This window comes from Megalops cyprinoides, chromosome 3 (genome assembly GCF_013368585.1).
Source record: "Megalops cyprinoides isolate fMegCyp1 chromosome 3, fMegCyp1.pri, whole genome shotgun sequence".
Taxonomy (NCBI): Eukaryota; Metazoa; Chordata; class Actinopteri; order Elopiformes; family Megalopidae; genus Megalops; species Megalops cyprinoides.
Window position 1 is genome coordinate 20,434,764 of NC_050585.1, and position 20,855 is coordinate 20,455,618.

The following is a 20,855-nucleotide window of genomic DNA, read 5'->3' on the forward strand; positions in this document are numbered from 1 at the left end:
AAGGCATAGAGGAACTATGTACTGTAGTGTAGATTATGTGTGTTTACCTAACCCCAGTCTAAATTTATGGAGGAGTACAGCTTGTCATGCATGCTTAACACAGCAAACTTGATAACAAGCACTGTACAGCTTTTACACATTATTACTGTCCACCGCTGTGAAAAGACACAACCTTAGCAGGTGGCTACCATTAGTTTTAGAGGAGCTGTGGCCACTGTTTGCTTTGTGTCACTACAAACTGCATTAAATGATCTATCACTCTGCACACCCTCTCATTGTGCTCAGGCTCCAGGCCGCGTCCACTTGAGTTTTTGTTGCCCGTCATCCGGAAGAAGAAAAATTGTCTTGCGAATGTCGTCCCAGAATGATAGTGACATCACGTTGGGAGTTGCAAAAGCAGTGGGGTGGTCTGTCATGTGCTGTATGCTCCTGCAGCAAAACTTTCTGACTTCCTACATAAGGCAAAGCAGAGAACCCTGCGTTTTCTGTATTTGCTGTGTGTGTTTGATTCGTTTCTCGCATTGTGACTGAGCTTCATGTGCATGCCTCATTTCACGCTTCCTAATGTAATTTTTTTTTCCTTCCCTAATTTATCACTGTGCCATGGTATCATGTGATATAAAGCTGCAACTGGAAACAAGAGTGTAGTCTATTCACCACCTTCTGCACAACCCCCTCTCCGGTGGAATATAGGAGCCACCCGCCCATTCCCCTTTCAGATTCTCATTGCACTTTGCTAGCCTTGAAGAGGAGGCATTATTAATAACTTGCCTCACAATTATTTCTTTTTGTTGTTATTTTTCTTTGGCTTTCACTCCTTTTTACCTATGACACAACTGTCGGACATGAAAGACAAGTTGAAATACGAGAAAATTTTGCCAGAAATGTATCATGTAGAAAGCGGGAACGAGTAGGGAAAAAGGCACATTGTAGCATCATCATTTTCTTATTTTGCTTGCTGGAGCGCTGCTTTCAGTGGTAACTGCATCTCCTGATGTTTGACATTGTTACCACATCAATCTGCAAGCAGGCAAAAAATATTCTGGGTGCAGTGGCATTGCAGGGCATCAAAGAGAAACATTTGTGTGATTTTTGAAGGTGTGACCTTCTCTTAGCATTTGCCTACACTGTAGTGAGTCCATATCAAATATTTTTCTCCCTGTGACTCGAAGAGTAGTTTTAAAACAGTCAGCACATGAAATGAATGGAAGTTGATGAATTGATGTAAGACATTGAGGGGAAAATGATTTTCTCCACAGACACAGTGAATTGGCGAGAGTGTTTTCCCAAAGCCTTAAAAGGGACAGGTGTGATCATGTACCGATGGCCAAAAACATTTCAAAATTGAGATTTTTTCTGTTTTTGTCCTGCATGCTAGAGGCAGAAAATTGAGTGCGATTCCCTGGTCATTTTTCAAGAAGACATCATTCATAGTTCATAGTTCCTCTGTCTGCTTCATTGTTGTCTGACCATTGTAAAAAAAAAAAAGAGGCTTACAAATTCAGCGTCAAAGTAATTTCACCACAGAGTGTGTTGTAAATTGTGCACCACCAAAAGCAAAGAAAGCCTGTGCCTACCCCCCATCACATTGCCCAGGGGAACTATTGAAAATAATTACAATGTAAGTGACAATAACAGAACAACCTACAGTATACAAAGTTTAGTACAGGAAAACAGTTTACTAGAGCTGACCTTATGTCCTGTTTGTGCATGAACCTTTTTAGGTTTTTTCAGAAATGCAAAGCTATTTCTTTCAAAGCTTGTTTTGCATTAAATGCTTTAAGGCAAATATAGCCCCGAGCCTTCCTCAAATTGTGGTGAGAACTCAAACATAAACAGTCTCAAGTCTCCTACTGTCACTCGGTAGACTATCCTCCTGGCTTCCTGTTGAATCCACTGTCACTTGTAGATGTTGAGGCCTTTATTTTTAAACATGTGACAAAGTTTGTAATTGAAAAAAATCTCAAAATTGTTTTTGTGTGTAAGTTCATCTGACAGTGGACCTGCACTGAAAATTGCCTGGCAGTGCTTTCAAAACAATAAAGGGTGTTCTGAGCTAGGAGCTGCTCTTGTTTGCCTTGAAATAGCACATATCCCCTGGCTTTGACTACACTTCACATGGCTCAGTCATTCTGCAGCAGAATCTTTGTTCTAAGTGTGGTAGTGAGTAACAATGTTAATCCGAGTGCTGTTCCTCATAGTTCAGCGGTGTAAAGGTAAGGCATTAAGAATCTTTTGAAGCAAAATTCAAATGGCCTTTCAGAAACCAGACTAGGAGAGTAGTTTTAGCAGCCTTTGTTTTTCATGTGACTTGAAATATGTCTGTTGGTCGTGGGAAGCAGTTAACTGTTATAAACTTGTTTACTGGCTGCCAAGAAAATCTGTACTAAAAAGACAATTTATTATTTTTATTGAGCTGTGAGTTGTTGGTGAGGTGACAGCATACCTGAAGGAAACAATGATCGATGGGGAGAAGGGTCTGCAAATGCACCTCCGAAGAAATGAAACTCACCTCCTTTTAGATTGCCAAGTAACAGTGTGTGTTTCTGTGGCACAAGGTCATGGTGGAATGAGTTTTCATCACATGGCTGGGACTCCATTGCAGTCCTTCCTTAAATTGGAGAGAGTGGACATCCACACGTTTCTCAGCTAAAGCCAAGTCGCTCAACTGAAGGAAGCAACAGGGTAAAACAATGTGTGGTTGTACAGTGATCTAAAATCGAATTTTTAGATACACAGTTATGCATTAAGTTGGAAACCTGTTTGCTGTTTACATGAGGCTCATAACATTAGAGCAACAGAAAGGAAGGCCATTAAAACCAAGTCTAAATGCATTGTTTGTTGTCATATATGGCCAGCTAGCTTACAGGTTCTTTTGTGGCTGATCCACGTGATGTGGAAGGAATTAAATGATAATATTATAAATAAGTATAAATGTATAAATGTAGTCATTTACAGTTATGCTCCCTCAGAAAATGCTTGTTTTCTGGGAACTTTTGCAATTTGAGCGAATTAAAACAAGATGATACTCCTGTTGCCTCTCAAGACAGCAAAAACTAAAAGCAGGTTGATTGAAGAGGTTGTAATTTATGTCTGCTTCCAGGTTTGGAAAGAGGCATTAGAGGAACCATGTCAATAAAACTGGACGACTCCTTGTTTTCTGTCAGCAGAAATTACAGGAATTTGGATGGTGTTCTCAGAAGGCAGAGTTGGGGGGTGTGTGGACATAGAAAAACATCCTTTTGACTGGAAGAAAATGTCACAGTCCAGCATGGTTCGCCTTTTTTGACTGGCAGCTAAAATGCCTAGCAATCAATGGTGAATTGGCCTCTGGGAAAACAGGAGCCATGCTGTAGTCTCGGTATCAGGAGTAATTGAGGGTGCCAATTGCGTTCATTGCTGATAGTCTCAGTAACGGCAGGATGGGAGCAGAAACAATCGGTGCACGGTGAGCTCTTGTGATTGGAAAAGGCTGTTGTGACAACAACAGCAGTAATTACCCCAGCTTAGACAAGAGACAGATCCTTTCTGCTTTATTTATAGTTTTATAGTATATAGTTTTATATATTATAGTTTTTTTCTGCCCAGTATTTATAGTTTGTGTATAGAAGCTGCTGATGAAAGCTACTGGATGCTTCTCTCTCAAGGGTGAGCAAATGGAAGCGTGCACAGTGATCGCTGTTTGTGTGTCTCTGCATTAAAGTGAAGGTGAGTGTTATTTTAGTATTCATTTCCCTGCCTGTCTATCGAACAATTTGTATGCAAAATGGATGTGAAGCACAGACCCCTTTTCATTCATATGCAGATGGCTGTTACAGCGCATCGTCATTGAGCAGTGTGAATGTGATCCACAGTGGCTTACACACGAACACTTCGGAGAGCCACCTTGTTATCGCCACTGTTCTGGTTCATTCCAAAGCTCTTCTGTCTGTGTTTCCTGGACAAATAGTAGCCCACGTTCTGATCTAGTATGTCCTGCACAGCTCTCCAGCTGAGAATGGGGCTGCCCTAGAGCCTGGTTTCACTTGAGTTTTCATCCTTTCCAAAACAAAGAAAAGAGAGCTTATAGCTGAAGCTGTTGCTTTTGGCTTGCTCTTAAGGGGCTGTTTGAAGTTTTCTTTAAAAGTGACATAACGGTTCCAAGAGGCTCAGCCAGCAAGGCATTGACTTTTATCATGGGACAAGCCTTTCATCCTGCGTTTGACACTGGCAGTGCCAGTTGCCAACAATGACCGGTAGCCCACAGAGGCAGAACAAATTGGTTTTGTTCTGCTGGGAATAGGGGTGGGTAGTTTGGCTGGGGCTTCCTTGACTCACTGCATTTGGGCACCCTGCGATTGATCAGGTGCCTGCAAGTTCATTCGGACAGGTGTTCCCAGATTTAGAAAATACCACACAATTCTACGATATATATACTGTTGTTGAGATGCATATATTCCCATCTCAGCAATACAGACTGTAACCAATGATTTTCCATACAGATAATCAGTCTGTTTTGTGTCGTTTTGAAAAATTTACAGTTGGGCCATAGCACATTCCACATGCACATCATTTTTGTTTTGTTTCTTTGACTGGACACCTGCCGGGTATGTCATCGTGCAGCTAGAGGAAGCCTCCCTTCCAGCTAAGCATAAAAAGGTGAAACACTGACTGGAGGACGAGATGCCAACCCATGGTGAATTTTGAACTGAAATTTGAACTTTTCTTATATTTACAGAGCACACAGACAATGCTAGCTATTTATTATTTTAGCTGGTCATAATAAATGGTGTTCAACATTTTCACAGAACTGCAGTGTGTGAGGTTGACCCTGTTCGTACCTCAGTTGCTGACAAATTAACAGGAAGGCATTATTTGCAGGATTAATTTATTATGATTTAAAAATGAAATATAAATGATTCAAAGTGGACTAGTGCTGAAGTGACCAACTAAACCAAACTAACTAGCCAAGTAGCTACTATCTAAACTGTGTGGGGTTACCACATATTGCATATTTTTATAGGTTGTACAGACCATAGCAAAATTCTTACCGTCGAGATTTGGCAGTTTGTGACTCACATTAACGGATGATCTCCTACTGCCTCTTCCCTCTTCTTGGCTCAACCTCCTAATCAGGGGAGAAATACAGTAATAGAGGTTTACTTTCTATAATGAATGAAAGTTGCCATCATTGTGTATGAAGACAGTAAGTGGTGTCTTTATTATATCTGAGTGCTACCAAGACCTATCAAATCAACTACTCAGCAATAATTCATTCTTTGCCTACACTCAATAATTCATTCTGTTGGGGTTGAGAGATACCTTTGAAAGATATGAACCACTGGGGAGGGGAGCTTGGAGGTATTGCAATCAAACAGAAAGGGGCCGTCATTTCCCCCAGCGGCAGTTTATTTTGTGTGTGTATCAGGGGGATTCTAGAATATGGGATAAAAAAGAATGTAGACTATGAACCTTAGATTCAAGAAGTTGTGCGTACAGTACCATGCAAGCATACGTTTAAGCTCCCCGATGCGTGAGTTGTGTGACTTTCAGTGTCATGCTGTCAGGTGAAGAAGCTTTAGAGTTTCTTTTCTTGAAATTTGTTTCTGGAACACACTCTTGCTTAATCCATCTGTGCTTGCAGAAGGGTCAGTTATGGTTTTCATACTGGATACTTTTAAATCTGCTGTTTATAATCTTTATGCCACCTGTTTATGCCTATAAGATTGTTTAAAGATACTTTAAAATGTTTTGTTGTTTAATACTGTAGTATCGGCTAACTGTTGAAGACATAGATCATAATCTACAAGTGATCACATCAGACATTCATGTTTACTTTTACCTTAAAATTGGTACCTGGCCCAGAGCAGCCACTGAGCTCCAGAGGTGCCCCAGTTGCCAAGTAACCAAACCCATTGTGGCTCAGTGCCGTCCCCCCCCCCCCGTAACACATGACCTCAGTGCTCCAGTTATCCAGGTCAGTACAGAGGCAGCATTTCACTGATGGCCCAGAGAACAGCCGTCCCCTTGTCCAGTCGTGTGACTCTGTCATCACAGACACGGCGTTGTTCTTGCAGCTGAGAGCTGTCCCTTTGATGTGTTCCCCACAGTTCTGTTGTCATCACTTCCTGGAGGGAGGCGGTAGGGGGGGGGGGGCTGGGAGTCAGTGAATATGTACCCTGCTGTAATATGTACGTTAGCAGCTGAGCTCCGACAGGACACCGAACAACAGGAGAAGGGCATGGGGTGCTGTTCTGAGTTTCCTGGCGCTGGGAGATAAGGAACAACACGGTGGGACAGGGTGGACGTAAACCCAAACCCACACCGGGTGGAATGTCTCCAACAGTGGGTTGTTTGTGTTGGGAAAATGGCAGGGCTTTAAATTCTGTTGGTGAGGGGTCTATTAGAAGGAGAGCTGCTGCTGTTTTAAAACGCAATGCTTCTGATAATTATGGGCCCTCACACTGTGCTTTGTCTGAAAGAATATGTTTGACAATTAGCATTTTTTAAAATACTGTTGTAATTGTTGACAATCAAGTATCCATTCATCCATCCATGTTGTTTTAAATTGTGGCCCACAGTTTTCCACCAGGAGGTACGCATTAAGAAAATTCTACTTTTGAAAAGTTCCTGATGATATCCATTAGCATTATTTTGTGCCAGAATCAGTTCATTTTTTATTGGTTATGTTTAAATAATGATTTTTTTGCTCTGTGTTTGCTGTGTTATTCTTCAGCCATAACTTATGAGTTTACCCCTCTTCCTCATCTGTTTTTACCATATCCCTTTATCTGGTGGAATAAATTGAACCTGCTGAAGGGGACACTTTTGGATAGAATTGATGAAAACAAGGCAGGTATGGTGCACACTTTAGAAGGTGTTCGAGACCTATGTAGTATTTACATGAAATGGCTTCACAACATGTCATGTTCATTTCATGTGTTCAGATGGGAACGCACCCCTGTAAAATGCCCGTTGCTTTCCATGGCCCACCTTGTTAACATGCTCAAAACTCTTTTCCACATAATGGTGACACTTTCAAACATGCAGGCTGTGCGTCTCAAACAGTTCTACTGTTGTGTAGCTGGTTCTGTTGGATGCTGGGATTTGTAGTGAACTCACTGTCTCTGCACAGGACTTTCTCTTAAACCATGTGAAATTCATGAACTGACGATCTTGTGTTCAGAAGATTAACCTGTAGTATTTTAGCCTCCTCTAGAGGGCAGCAAGAAAATGAAAGACCATTTGCAATGCGAGTTTAGGAGATAATACTGTGAGTTAACATGTGTTGTCCATTCGCTTTTCATGTGACCGCTGCCAAGTCAAATGTTCATTGCAACATGGATTAGCCCATCCCAACACAGATTAATCTGCAGATGATCCCGTGCTAGCACAGCAAAGGAATGGTAAAAAGGGTCATTGTATTCATCCATAAGGTTAGTGGTCCCTGGCCTTATTTTTTATCTTTGCCTCAGTCCCTTTCCTGTATAAATTTTTTTGCATAAAAATTTTGTCTGCCAGGAAAATTTCTTTTTTCTTCTTGCCATATCTTGATAGATGTAAAATAGACCTGCACAAGCTCCAGAGGTGGGTATTGACACAGAGGCAGAAATCGATAAGTCTGCAGTGAAACCACTAACATGATTCCAAATCACAGTAAACAGTGTTCAGTAAACACGTTTCTGCCACTGGTCTTTTCTTCCCGAGCTCATGAGCACCGGAAACCCTTGAATCACCAAACAAAAATTCCTTGATGCTGCAAGGAATGTGCTTGCAGCATTGTGTGCTGGTGCTTTATTTCACATGGTTTTCTCTTCTTCAGTTTAGATAATTATAAGCAACTGTCAATTATAGACTATGTAATGGCACTTACTTAGAAAAGCTGCTTTATGAGGAAAAGTTATTTTGGTAGGGGGCTTTACATGGGCTTTTGGAGCTGCCCTGGGATTCAAGTATGTGAGGGCAGATGAGGAAACCAACATAAAGAGAGCTAGACACAGTAAGCAGCCATGTTTCCTTTGGGATGGGTTTATTATGTGAACCTCAGAGTGAGGATAAATGATTCAATATTTGAGTGGATGCCAATACACGGATGCTGTAGCGAGATGGTATCGTCAGCATTGTTGGATTTATAGAGAGCAGTTTGAGAGTTACCGATCAGCACCTGCCAAAGTATGTTGCGATAAATTAAAAAAAAAAACAAAGATCTCCACCTCACAGTTATGCGTGTCATTGGTTCATCTCATTAAGACAGCAGCTGGCAGGTTTAGCAGAACATTTGTGCAGCAGAGGTATTCACCAGCATCACTGTGACAGACAGACCACATGACCTTCTTGTAGCACAGACACTCCCTCACAGACTATTGGATGAAGCACAAGTAAACCCATAAGTCCTGACATGACAGAACAGCTGCGTTTGCCAGACACTATCCCTGCTGCCAGGAAACACAAACGATGTTTTGGCAAAAAAGTAACTACACTGGGACCCCGTGTCCTGTCATTAACGTGGCTATAGCATTGTGCATGTTTTCCCATTAAATTCCCCTTTAAAATTCCATATTGTCCATATAGTTCATTATATGTATAGTGTATGCTGGAATTATTCTCAGCAGCAGCAAGGATGATAATAATAATACTAGGTAATAGGATACCAAGCTCTGAAGCTAAACTTTTAAGAATATATTTTCATGAGGAGTGTCCACATATCCAGAAGTTTTATGACTATTTATGACGATAACTGGCTATTGAGGAGAAGGGGTTTAAATGTTATTGAAAAATCCAAAAAGGTGGTGTCGTAAGTATCAGTTGCAAAAATTTTCAGTGTGAGGAAAAGCTTATGTGCAAGGGCTTTCTAAACTCTACCATGTATGGTAGGTGTATCATGTTTTATGTGTGTATATTTATAAAAATTGCGCAGAAACCCCACCATAAGCCCAGACCTGTTCCATGCTTTCATGTACCTGCTGAAAACCGACAGTTTGTGAAACAGTAATGCTAACAGGTATCAGGCACAGTCTTTCTGCCTCTCTCTCATGCCTCCTGTATCTCTGATGCAGTCGGGTCCCTGCAACACTGTTAACTTTTTTTTTTCTGTTCATTGAGTGATGTTTGAGTCTTGGTCAGTTGACAGTTGTGAGCAAGTGCTTCTTTGTGGTGTAAGACGACACAGGAAAGAAGCGAAGCCTTCAGTTATTCCCACAGTCCACAAAAGACAAAGGGGAAGAGCAACTTTTCCCTCCTGGCGTCTCAAGTGCATCAGAGCCTCATCACGCAGCTTTAATTATCTCCTCTTTCAAAGGGCCCTTCTGCTCCACTTCCCAATCATTGAATTCTCTCTTTCAATTCCTGCCTTGTTACTGAGGCTTTGATGGCAGATGCACCACAGGTTGTCTGCCCTCATCACCCCCTGCCCTCCCTCTCCCCATCCCCTCTCCTAACTTGATTGTTCATTTTTCTCTGTTGGTGCTGTTGGAGATTAAGCATGTGCCAGTCTTTCACATTTTATTTGTTACTTCCATCCCTTTTCACGTTCATTTCATTCTATCCATTTTCACATTCATTTCATGCAGTACATCATCACATCCATTTCATTCTCTCTTATCGGCTTCAGTTCAGTCTGCCCTTTTTTGCACAAGAAAAGTCATGTTCCAGAACAGACCCCCTAAAATTATGGCACTCCATGCTCTGATATGTGCTGTTTGAGATGGCAGCATTGCAGGTACACAGATGCAGAGGCCCCTTTCAGTTTATCTGTGAAAAGAAACCTACTAAGCTAGGTAGGACCGGAGGAGGCAGATTCATCGCAAGTTGTAAGCTTGTCTCTGTCTGCTGAGGTCATTTCTCTTAATAGTAAGCTTAGGGGTCCCACCTTGGACATGTTTTTGCACTACGTACAGCAGTTGATCTTAGCTTCAGAGTGTTTTGGATGATTCCTTTAAGAAGACAGCTAAGTGCATTGGAGCCTCGACTGCTTGGATCGGCACAGTGTGGAAACAATATTCACAGTCAGCTCCAGGTTTGTAGAGGCCCAGAAAGGTTGTGGTTGTGTTTTATGCAGGTCGCTGTGTGTGTGCCCCCCCCTGCAGGCGCCCTGGCCTTGCTGATCCCTGAGCTGGACCTGATGATCTCGCTTGTGGGCTCTTTGAGCAGCAGCTTCCTGGCCCTCATCCTCCCGCCTGTCCTGCAGGTCCTCACCTTCCACGGCGAGGGTCTCTCTGCTGCCACGCTGCTGAAGAACGCCATCATCAGCGTGGTTGGCATCATCGGCTCGGTGGCCGGGACACACGTGACCGTCATGGAGATCATCAACCGCAGCAGTGGCAGGGATGGTAATGGCACCGCGTTCTAGAACCTCTGCGTTCTAGAACCTCTGTGTTCTAGAACTTCTGCGTTCTAGAACCTCCTCCCTCTCGTGAACATCGGCTATCACTTTGACAGTTGGTGTCTCTTTAAAGAAGCCCTTCCCAACTCTCATGCGAGGTCAGCACAGATCTAAGATCAGCTGACCCACCAAAAATCCTGACGTCAAGCGTTTAAAATAATTAAACGTTCAGATCCAGGATCTGTTGCTTGGGGCAACGCTAAAAGCCTGAAAACATTAGCATGGGAAAACGCTAACTAGGAAGAAGCGTATGACAAAAGCCTAGACATACATATTGACTATCACAATACTATATTGACTAGACACATCTAGCACACTCTTAATGAGTGTAAGGAATTGAAGCTGATCAGGCTGATGAAGCTGTTCTTGCTATCTTTCTCTCCTCTTGCTCCTAGTTTTCTTTTCATTATGTCACTGTTTATATTGCAGTCACTGTGCCTTCGAGAATATACACAGGCATCAAAAACAGGTTGAAATGAAAAGCTTTTAGAACTGAGTGGTGCAGGCTAACCCTCAACTGTTCCAAGTATACCTTTTCCTCTCATTTTCACGTTAAGCTGCTGTATACTTCTCCGCACATAGACAGAACTACAGAGGAATTTCGTGTTAAATGTTTTCTTTCTGTGAAGCACTTTGTTGTATATTTTTGTCGTTTTTCTCTTTGCCACCTGTTCCCATAAATAGGTAGCAGGGATTAAAACAGATAAATGTGCTGCCAAAAAGGTTACGGTACATGTAATAAAATGTTAATTTAAAAGCTGTAAAATGTTTAGATAATGTGTAGATAAGGTGTGATAAATATTTCTGAAAGGAGGGGAAATCTCATAGCATTGTCATTGGCGCATCTTTTTTTGGTTTCAAATATAAATGGTATTTTTTTTATCAGGGTTATGTGACATATTACACATAATTATTCCATGCTTACAAGGATCTGCTTTTTAAAATGCGCTGTAACTTCATCTTTAAAAAGTGTTACTTCACAATTAAACATGTAGTTTAATAGTACAATGGTAAAGGTACCTGTAGACGTAAAGAAAAAAACTTTGAGTTAGTATGTACTCAATAATTAATGTTTGCTTGAAGCTGAAAGAGGGTCTATGTACAGTAACATGGAAGTTGTCCATAATAATGTTGGTTGCCGTGATCACAGTTTCATCGTACCTTATTTTTTGGTATATTTTTGAGATTAATCGTGCTCGATGTTTTATATAATCATTAGGTTGTCAGAACTCAACATTTATTGTCATCACTAATACCTGCCTGTAAGTGCCATTGCTTTGTAATAACAGTGATACTGTTTAAATTTGTTGACTTAGATACACTTGCGACACTGTTGAGTTCTTTAAGTGTTCTGTATTGCCGGATCTAGTAGTAATCTCATGTAAAATGTCTTCAGCACAAGTTAATGTTCAGCTAAAGTTCAGCCTCCCTGTGTTAAATATAGGTTAACAGAAATAAAATTATAAAAGTGTTTAAAGGAGGCATTTGAAATTCCAGTGGTGAACTCTTCAGATAATCGCAACACAAACCCTTTTAGCAGCTGCAGTATAGACAATAGGCTTCAAGAGCACCTAGAGTTTCCCTGAAAAATCCAGCACTTCTCTTTCTAGTTGGAGCCTGAAATTAATCTGACATAGTGTAGTTTTCTGAACTCAGCAAGGCATAGTTTTAACACTTGTCCTTTAATTTTTCTGTCCAAGAAATGCAAGTGTTATACATTTAAACGCATTTAATTGTTATTTAAAGTTAAGAACAGTAGTGGAATGAATCTATTCCTATATATTTTTAAATGGAATCATTAAAATAGTACATACAAAGTAGATAAAGAGCACATAGAATTCAACAGGCTGCTTATACATTTCTTGCATATAATCCACTTTTATCCTTTTTGTTTAAATAATAGAATGAATATTGGTACAAGGACAGTTGTCTTTTACTGAAGATATTATTCTGCTCAGTTAAGTCAGTACATATTAGAGGTCTGTTTTATATGTGAATGTTCACAGCAAACTGCTTTATGCAATGCAAATTGAATGATATATATGATGTAATAAAATTGCAGCAGCACTCTGGCTATGAAGCTAACTGTTAACTACCTAGATTATGTTAGTTAATGATGGTTACAACGGGCTTTAAAACTTTAGTATTATTATGTTATTACATTCATTTAGGAAGGTAATATGTAACACATGAAACAATGTAATCTAACAATCTAGTAAAAACAAAAAAAGTAAAAACATAAAATGATTCATAAAATCATTTACATTCACTGTGAACTATTGGAAAGTTGCTCTTTCCCCCGAAGAGTGCAAAACATCTGGGCCATTTCCCACTTCCACCTGGAAGTACCTGGATAAGTTTGTTACATCCTGGCATTTTTGTCTGCTGTAAACTACCTTTTCAGGTCGTTCACCCCTGTTAGCTAGCAGTGGTGGTGAAAAGGCAGCTAACTGGAAAAAAGTTTGCAAACACTCACCATCACTGTCTAAAGCTTGTGTGTCTGAACATTCTTCTGGCTATCATGCATACTGCTCAGCTGCGATGCTGTTATGTATTTTCAGTGCATTGTTTGTCTTTAGTTATGATTTCAGCAAGCTCATGGTTATTGTCAAATGAACACTTGAACCTCATGAATTTTCTGTACTCTGCATTCTGTTTTTTTTACATATTATGAACAGGGGAAGATGCCAATATTATTTCAATGCGTATGCTAAAATATCCTTGAAATGTTGTAAGATTTTTTTTTTTATCTTTCCTTTTAATGTGTGTTTTAGGAGATAAACTAATGTTTTCTGATAGTATGTCTTATTCTCTCCTTTTATTTCATTTCATACACCATTCCATGCTATTAAACTTACTTAAAAAGTTACAGATGAACCTCTGGTGGACCATTTCATTTTTTCCATAATAATTTGAAAAATATAAAATCTGTGTAAAAATTTTAGGAGCTTCACTTTCATACAATATGAACAACAGGCAGCCTAGCATGTTTTTAGTGTGCCTGTTGCAGAAAAAAATCTTGCACTACAGAAGTGTCATGTGAAAAGTTCATGGAGATTTTTGCAGAAAAAATCTGTTTGATATAATCATTTGATAAAAGCATCTTGAACAAAAAGTCTTTATTTCATTTTTGTCCTTTCATAGTAAAAAAGGAACAAACTGTTCTATTCATGGAGCCTTAACTAAATGGATCTTATAATGGAAGAAGATGGAAAATTCAACCTGCCTTCAGAATTTCAGTCGCATACATGCCCTCACCTTGACTGCTCATACTACATGATCAAAGCAAATAGGAGCATAACATGTTTACTCTAATTCTCCAGTTTACTCTGAGGTGTGCACAAACACTGCTGTCTCAGAGAGCAGTATGAAATGGCAACAGGATTTCTATTATTTTATATTTATTTTTTTTACCCAATGCCACACAGCAAAAGTCCCATTTCTAATTTTAAATATCACCATTAACTGGAATATTATCTAAATAAAATTACAAGCTTGCTTTGGCTAACCTCTTTTCATGTCTCTATGGACAGAATCAACAGTAGATTGTACTTTACGGTACACTGTAAACCCTGGATACAAGCACTCCGAATCACTGTGTCTCACCTAGCTGCAGGGAGCTGTTGCCAAAGCCAATCCAATGAGCTTAATTAACTTTCTTTCTGAGGAAACAGTCATTGGTGGGGGCAAATAGTCTGTGAAAATGGGCTGTAGCGGGTTTTGTAATCACATCATACTGACAATATTATTATATTTGCTAGTATGACTGTACTTGACCGAATTAACAGAACAAGGTAGAACACACGAATACAGAATGTGGCCAGGTCATGGTTCCAGTTCAGACACTCAGTAATGAAGTGTGTTGTGACTGGCTGTGGGTTCAGGTGGCCATCTGGCTGTCCAAAGGACAAAATCCTGGGCCAGGCGTGCCACAGTTCTATTTCTAAGAACATAGTAATAATAACTAAAAAAAAATGTAGTGACGGTGAGTTACAAAGAATTTACATTATATTTGTGCTGTGTTATACATTATGCATTTGTTTGGAGGAACATAAAGTGCTTCTTTTAATGACAACACACAAAGAACTTACACTATATGGACAAAAGTATTTGGACATCTGACCATTACATCAACAGGGACTGTAATGACATTGTATTCAAATACATATACTTTAATATGGAGTTGGTCCCCCTTTTGCAGCTATAACAGCTTCCACTCTTCTTGGAAGGCTTTCCACAAGATTTTGGAGTGTTTCTGTGGGAATTTGTGCCCATTCATTCTGTAGAGCATTTATGAGGTCAGGCACTGATGTTGGATAAGAAGGCCTGGCTCGCAATCTCTGTTCCAGTTCATCCCAAAGGTGCTCGATGGGGTTGAGGTCAGGGCTCTGTGCAGGCCAGTCAAGTTCTTCCACACCGAGCTCATCAAACCATGTCTTTATAGTCCTTGCTTTGTGCACTGGGGCACAGTCATGTTGGAATAGAAAAGGGTCTTCCCCAAACTGTTGCCACAAAGTTGGAAGCATAGCATTGTCCAAAATGTCTTGGTATGCTGAAGCATTAAGATTGCCCTTCACTGGAGATAAGGGGCCTAGCCCAAACCCTGAAAAACAGGTGTGGCCAAATACTTTTGTCCGTATAGTGTATTTCTTACATGGTTTCCAGCATATGAGGGTCAGCCTCGGTCTTTGTGTGGGACTGTAACAGCATGTGGTTTGCTCTCTATCCACAGTGTAATTGGATAGTAAAAAAATACAGAAGGACTGCCAGCAGCCTGGCCTGGAAGGAGACTGACAGTAATGCAGATGTTCAAGAGCGTACAGGAGTCTGAGAAGGTGTCTGTGACTCTCAGAAGGTGCTTAAAATGAATGTGAGCAACACTGAGCCACATGGCAGTTAAATGTTAAATGTAAAGACTGAAATCAATGAGATATCCTGTAGCACACTGGAAACAATGAAGTGCTCAGGGTAGAAACTAAACAATGTGGGGTATAACTCCTGTAAACCTCCTTGGTTTCGCAAAGCCTCAGACCCCAAGCCCCCTGCCCCCCCTTCGTCCCCTCATGGTCAGCCAATTTCCAACACATCAAAGCAGCTTGTGTCAGACTGCAGCGAGTCTAGTGTGTCACTTTTGTATGTTCTTTTTTTTGGTACGCCTATCAATAATACTAATAAGTAATTATGCTGATCATTGGTTATTAGCCTGACCTATATCAGGAGTAATCAGCTTTATGTTGAATTATTATTGGATTTGGTGAATCAATACACACGATTTACAATCAGCTGGGGACTACTCATTGATTCAATTCATATAGGCCATTTGCAAGATTGATGCAAATCACACTGAGATGGCATTCAAGTAATCTAGAGCTCTCCTGTGGACATTGACAGTCATTCTCTCAGTCATGTCATCAATTAGTCAATTTAGTAACAAAACAACATTACAGAGATGGGTCAGTGACACATAGACCATCTACAAAACCTTTATTGCTGATTTAACTAAATGTAATTGAGTGCCTCTATCTCCACCTTCACCTTAACAGCCAATCAATGCTGGAAACATGCAGTTATAGGCTGGTGAACAACAAACATTTTTCATGCACGTGATACAGTAGTGAATGGACGATGAATGTGTGTTGTCAGATGAGATCTTTGTAATGTGGCAGATTTTACTCTCAGATTCTGTCCCTGCAAACAAAAAAATAGGGGCCAGTTCATTGAATATTACCACAGCCCTGCTTTTCTCAAAACAGTGAGAACAAAGTACCATCAAGCTGTCTAAGAAGAGATATTGGTTATTTGAAGTCATCTTTTATACATTGGCTGATGGATACCATAAAGACTGTATAATTCATCCCAGATTTGGCCTGTACTGTACCTGTGTTCTACTGACTCTGAATGAGAGGCAAGCACAAAAGCATAAGTCAGGAGGAAAGCACTTTGGGCTGTAAAATAATATCAGCACAGGAACCTCAGGCAGCTAAACGCCTGTAAAACAAATTAGAATATTTTACTTGTTATTGATCCTTTAATAATAAATTAGTATTTATTTTTATTAGAAGGTTCAGTCCACAGAGGATTGATTGCAGCATGTGTAGTGTATAGTTCACATCGATTGCTTTAACTCACTTGAACATGAATAAAGACCGGGTGCCTTGCATTCCAAGTGGGCAGATATGTTAGCCCATGATAATTTTTAGATTATGGCACTAAAACACACAGTGTTTGTATGTGGGTGTGGGTGTGTGTGTGTGCGCTTGCAGACATGTATGAGTCCTGACGATGATTTACATTCTTGTCTATCTGTGTAAGATGTGGTACAACACAGGTTGTGCAAAGCTGAAAATACACTGAATTCATTGTTATTAAGTTCTGATAACACAGCCAATGGACAAAAAAAACACAGAAAGATGAATAACTTTCCCTGAATAAAACAGATAATTGTGTTCAAGGTGGACAGCAAAAAAAAGTTCTAGGAGAGAAAATTCCTGCTGTGTGAAGAACAACTACTTGTCATGATTTTTTTTTTTTTTGCATGGACCATGCCCCTTCAAGAATGAAGAATAAAGGATATAACAATGTAAGTGTAAGGGCTCAGGCAGGGACTCAGTCGATGACCAAGAGAGCTTCAGGTTGCAGGCGGGTTTATTAATGACTGCAGGAAAGTTGCGAAACAAAAGCAGGCAGGGTCGAAAACCGGAAGGCAGTCCGTGGACAAAAAAACAGGGTCGATAAAAGAAGCAGGCAGGATCAGGAACCGGGCAGGCAAACGATCAGGCAAAGAGACGAACTGGCAAACAAGACAGCAACAAGCAGGGTAGAAATAGGGCTGGGCTGATGAGGAGATGGGATGCAGGTGGGCAGGCAGGCAGGTGAAGGTAATGGGGCAATCAGGTGGGCGGGGACCAGGCGGGGAGCGGGGCGGGGCTGGAACACAAGGAAAAACAAAAAGCACATGGACAGGGAAAAACAAAAACACCACAGCTAGGGGGGCGGAGCCCTGACAGTAAGAATAATTTTAGAGATGAATATGAGTAAGAAATGAAGCAATGAACAGAGATTGAGAAGATCGAGCTAGCAAATCAGAATATTTGTAGCTTCAACAACTACAAAGGAAAAAAATTCAGCATGACACACCAAACTAACTGTTTCATCCATGTATATAAAAAAAAATCTCTGTTTATAGACTCACAAAGCACCAAGCAGATGTTCTGTAGCAAAAAAACCCACTCAATTCGTGCTGCACATGGCTTAAAATTCCATTGATTAAATAGCATCTACACCTACAGTATCTCTCCACTTGGTACTACCTACTGAGGCTCTGTGAGATTAAGTGAAATTCTACTCATTTGATTCATCCTAGCTTCACTAGCTGGCAGAATTTTATGATTGATAAATCAATTTGTGAAGCCTCTTGACCACCAACATCCCTTGAAATCCCTCTTCAGGCACCTATGAAGGAGAACAGGAATGGGAAACGGATGCCAATTGTCTGACTCACACAGGTTAAACTCTAGAGCTGGCAGGGATATTCCCAGATGAAAATATGCTTTCTTTCTTTAATGATTTTAGGATATCCACAATGTCTTCATAATAAATTTACCATAAGCAGAAGTCGAAACATAAAATACAATCCACTATCTGTCATCTATCATTTCTTACATCTGGTGAGTAGCAAGCTGCATTCCCTGTCTGCTCTTTTTTACAAGTCATATTCCATGGTATTTTCAACAGCAAACTGGTAGCCATTTAGCTGTTCCATGTAGCCTTTTCTTCTCTGTTAAATGGAAACTACAATGTTGCATAATAAAAAAGAAATTGTGGATTACAGAAGCTGAAGACCAGCCATATGTTTGGATTTGTAGCAAAATTACTTTCTCTATTATGTTTCTCATTTTGGACATGCTGAAAGGCTGAAAGGTTTCTTTTTACTTGATTATCTCATCTTGATGCTGTTCAGAGTAATGCTCATCTTTCAACCACAAAAGGATCAGGAGAGACAAACATTATTCAAACAAGAACCTACTCTGTAAGAGAGAATGTAATTATGTTTCATGTATGTGGAGTGTGGAAAAGGTGTTTTCTACAACTAATCAAAATACCTTATTGAAGGAGAGTACTCCTTCATCAAATCCTGCAGTTCATCACCTTATGAGTCAATGGTAAATTAGCTTGGAGAGGTAGTCCCCATTATCTCAGGAAATAGAGTGTTTATATGTATGCTATCACATATTCAGTCCTTCAAATACTATGATTTAAATGCAAATACAAATGATTTAAATCATTTGGACTGATTCATTGGATTACACATGATAACAGGCATTAATGATGTGGCATACTGGTCACATTGCATGAGGGTTGCTGATATTGACAAACTGTATGATGAAATGAACATGTTGTAGAAAGCAATTAAGTCATATGTTTGACTACATGGGCATGGCCTTCTCTGCGTTGACCAGAATCATCATTTTGTGTGGGCTAACAAACAATAGCTCTTTACTGACAGCACAGTAGGAGTCAGGAAATTTTCACTCCATCCTGTGTGCGCAGTAAATTGACATTTTTGCAGTTAGCACTGGGACTTGTTGTCTGCATCCCAGCTCAGTAAATAACAAGCACACTTAATGGACATACCTAAAGCACGGCTTCAGGTATTCCTGGCTTCAATCATGCAAATGGGATTTGATGAGTCACAGATGAGAAATATGTACCATCTTTGTAGTTATTTGTGCTGTTGCTTGCATGTGTATGTGGCATGTCACATACTGATTGCTGGAGCATGATGAAAACATCGTCACTGCACATTTTAAACAGCCCAATGTATGAAATTTACGGGGCTAGAGATTTTCTCATAAAGTACTGACACATTTCCATTAGTCTTACCAGGCTGTGCCTGGGTCTTACCCTACTGGCTCAGAATAATTCACCACGGTGTTTCCTAGAATCTACAGCTGGCCCCTGACCCCAGAAATGTTCGGAGGTTCTAATGGTCCTTCACCCATCCCAGTGGAGTCACTTGTGTAACAGGTACATATCATTCTGATATCCTGATTCCTGGATAAGGATGGAAATTGTTGTATCCTGCTTTATAGCACCAGTTTCCTGTGACTGAAAGAGTGCTTTTTGTGGTCCTGCATAATGAGAGTTTGTGTTTGTTACTGTGTACTGAAATGAGCGTCTTCTTTCACTGCATTGTATTAACCAACACCAAAATGAATTTCCTTAGTCTAAATAGCTGGTTATAACAGTGTGGGGGCAGGCAGAAGTTATCCTTCATTAAACCATTCTGTTCATTACATTCCATCTGTGTTCACGTAATCTTGCAGTGATGATGTGCCTGGCATTTTGGTCTGTGCTTCTCAGCCGTGGTCCTGGGGCCACCCTGTATTCTGATTTCATTCCAGTTGAGCTCTCTGTTCATAAGGTTTGATTGAGCCGTTAAACTAATACTGATCTTTATGTTGTATCTCTCACATTGAGAATGCTATGCATTTTTGTGAATGTATAGCTTCTGATGGAGATGTGTTTGTGCTGATGAAAACGTAAGTTCTTTATCATATTTGTCCTGTCTCATGAAAAAATTTGAGCCACCAATTACATTTAAATGAGACAGTGGTCAAATAATTACTCTAAGAAAAGCTGATTACTTGCCTGGATAAATAATTTATAGCAGTGGTTAAAATCAATCCAGATAACATACACAAACAGCTTCACTGGTATTGTTAAAATAGAGCACATTTCCAAATCTGTAACAACCCGTATCTGTTTCAAAGTACCAACAGCCCAAGCTTGGTCAGTGATGTCAATCACAGCTCAGTCAAAACTAATTAATCAGTTCATTGTGAATAACATATGGGGGGGGGGGGGGGGGGTATTTTAGGTAGCTTATTTGGGGTTTGGTTGGGGGTGGGGTTGGCGTTTGGGGGGGCGGTTGGGGGTGCGATTAGAACTGTGGCTAGGCAAGTGTTATTGTGCTGTGCATAGGCATAGGAGTTGTAGTTGGCTCTCAGTTCTAGACTGAAAAGTGCCTAATAACCCATGACTTCCAGAACCTGCTGAGCATGAGAAAGAACGGAAGATTGGAGTCCAACACTCACATATTCATTTGTAATCATACATTATTAAGTTAATCAGTTTCAGCATTCCCACAAATGAGGGCTTTTGCTGAAAGAGGCAGAAAGCTGGTTACAAACAGGGTTGCTTGTCCTTATTTCTGTATACATAGGAATTACATAGGAAGTTAAGAAAAAAAAACATAGAAAGCTGGCATAAAAAAACAATGGTACATTCAAATGATTTTGGAATGCATATTAAATTCCATCAAATACATGTCACTGATTTGCAAAGATATATTCTTTCAATGTTGTTGGTGTACAAGCATTATATAGCAATAATGCAAGAAACATTCATATCCAAAACCTCTCCAGTTGGTTTGACACAAAATGTTTATATCATCACAAGAAGGTACTATTGACTATACCCTTGAAAACCATTA

General features: G+C 40.2%; 1 protein-coding gene across 1 annotated transcript in view; it reads left to right on the forward strand.

The window, feature by feature from the left end:
- LOC118775468 (proton-coupled amino acid transporter 1-like) overlaps nucleotides 1-10,437 on the forward strand; it is a 33,213-nt gene extending 22,776 nt beyond the window's left edge. Inside the window, exon 12 of the mRNA XM_036525407.1 lies at nucleotides 10,065-10,437. Within this exon, the coding sequence (XP_036381300.1) occupies nucleotides 10,065-10,327 (263 nt within the window). The 3' untranslated portion in view covers nucleotides 10,328-10,437. The remainder of the gene's footprint in view (nucleotides 1-10,064) is intronic.
- Nucleotides 10,438-20,855: the final 10,418 nt, after the last annotated feature.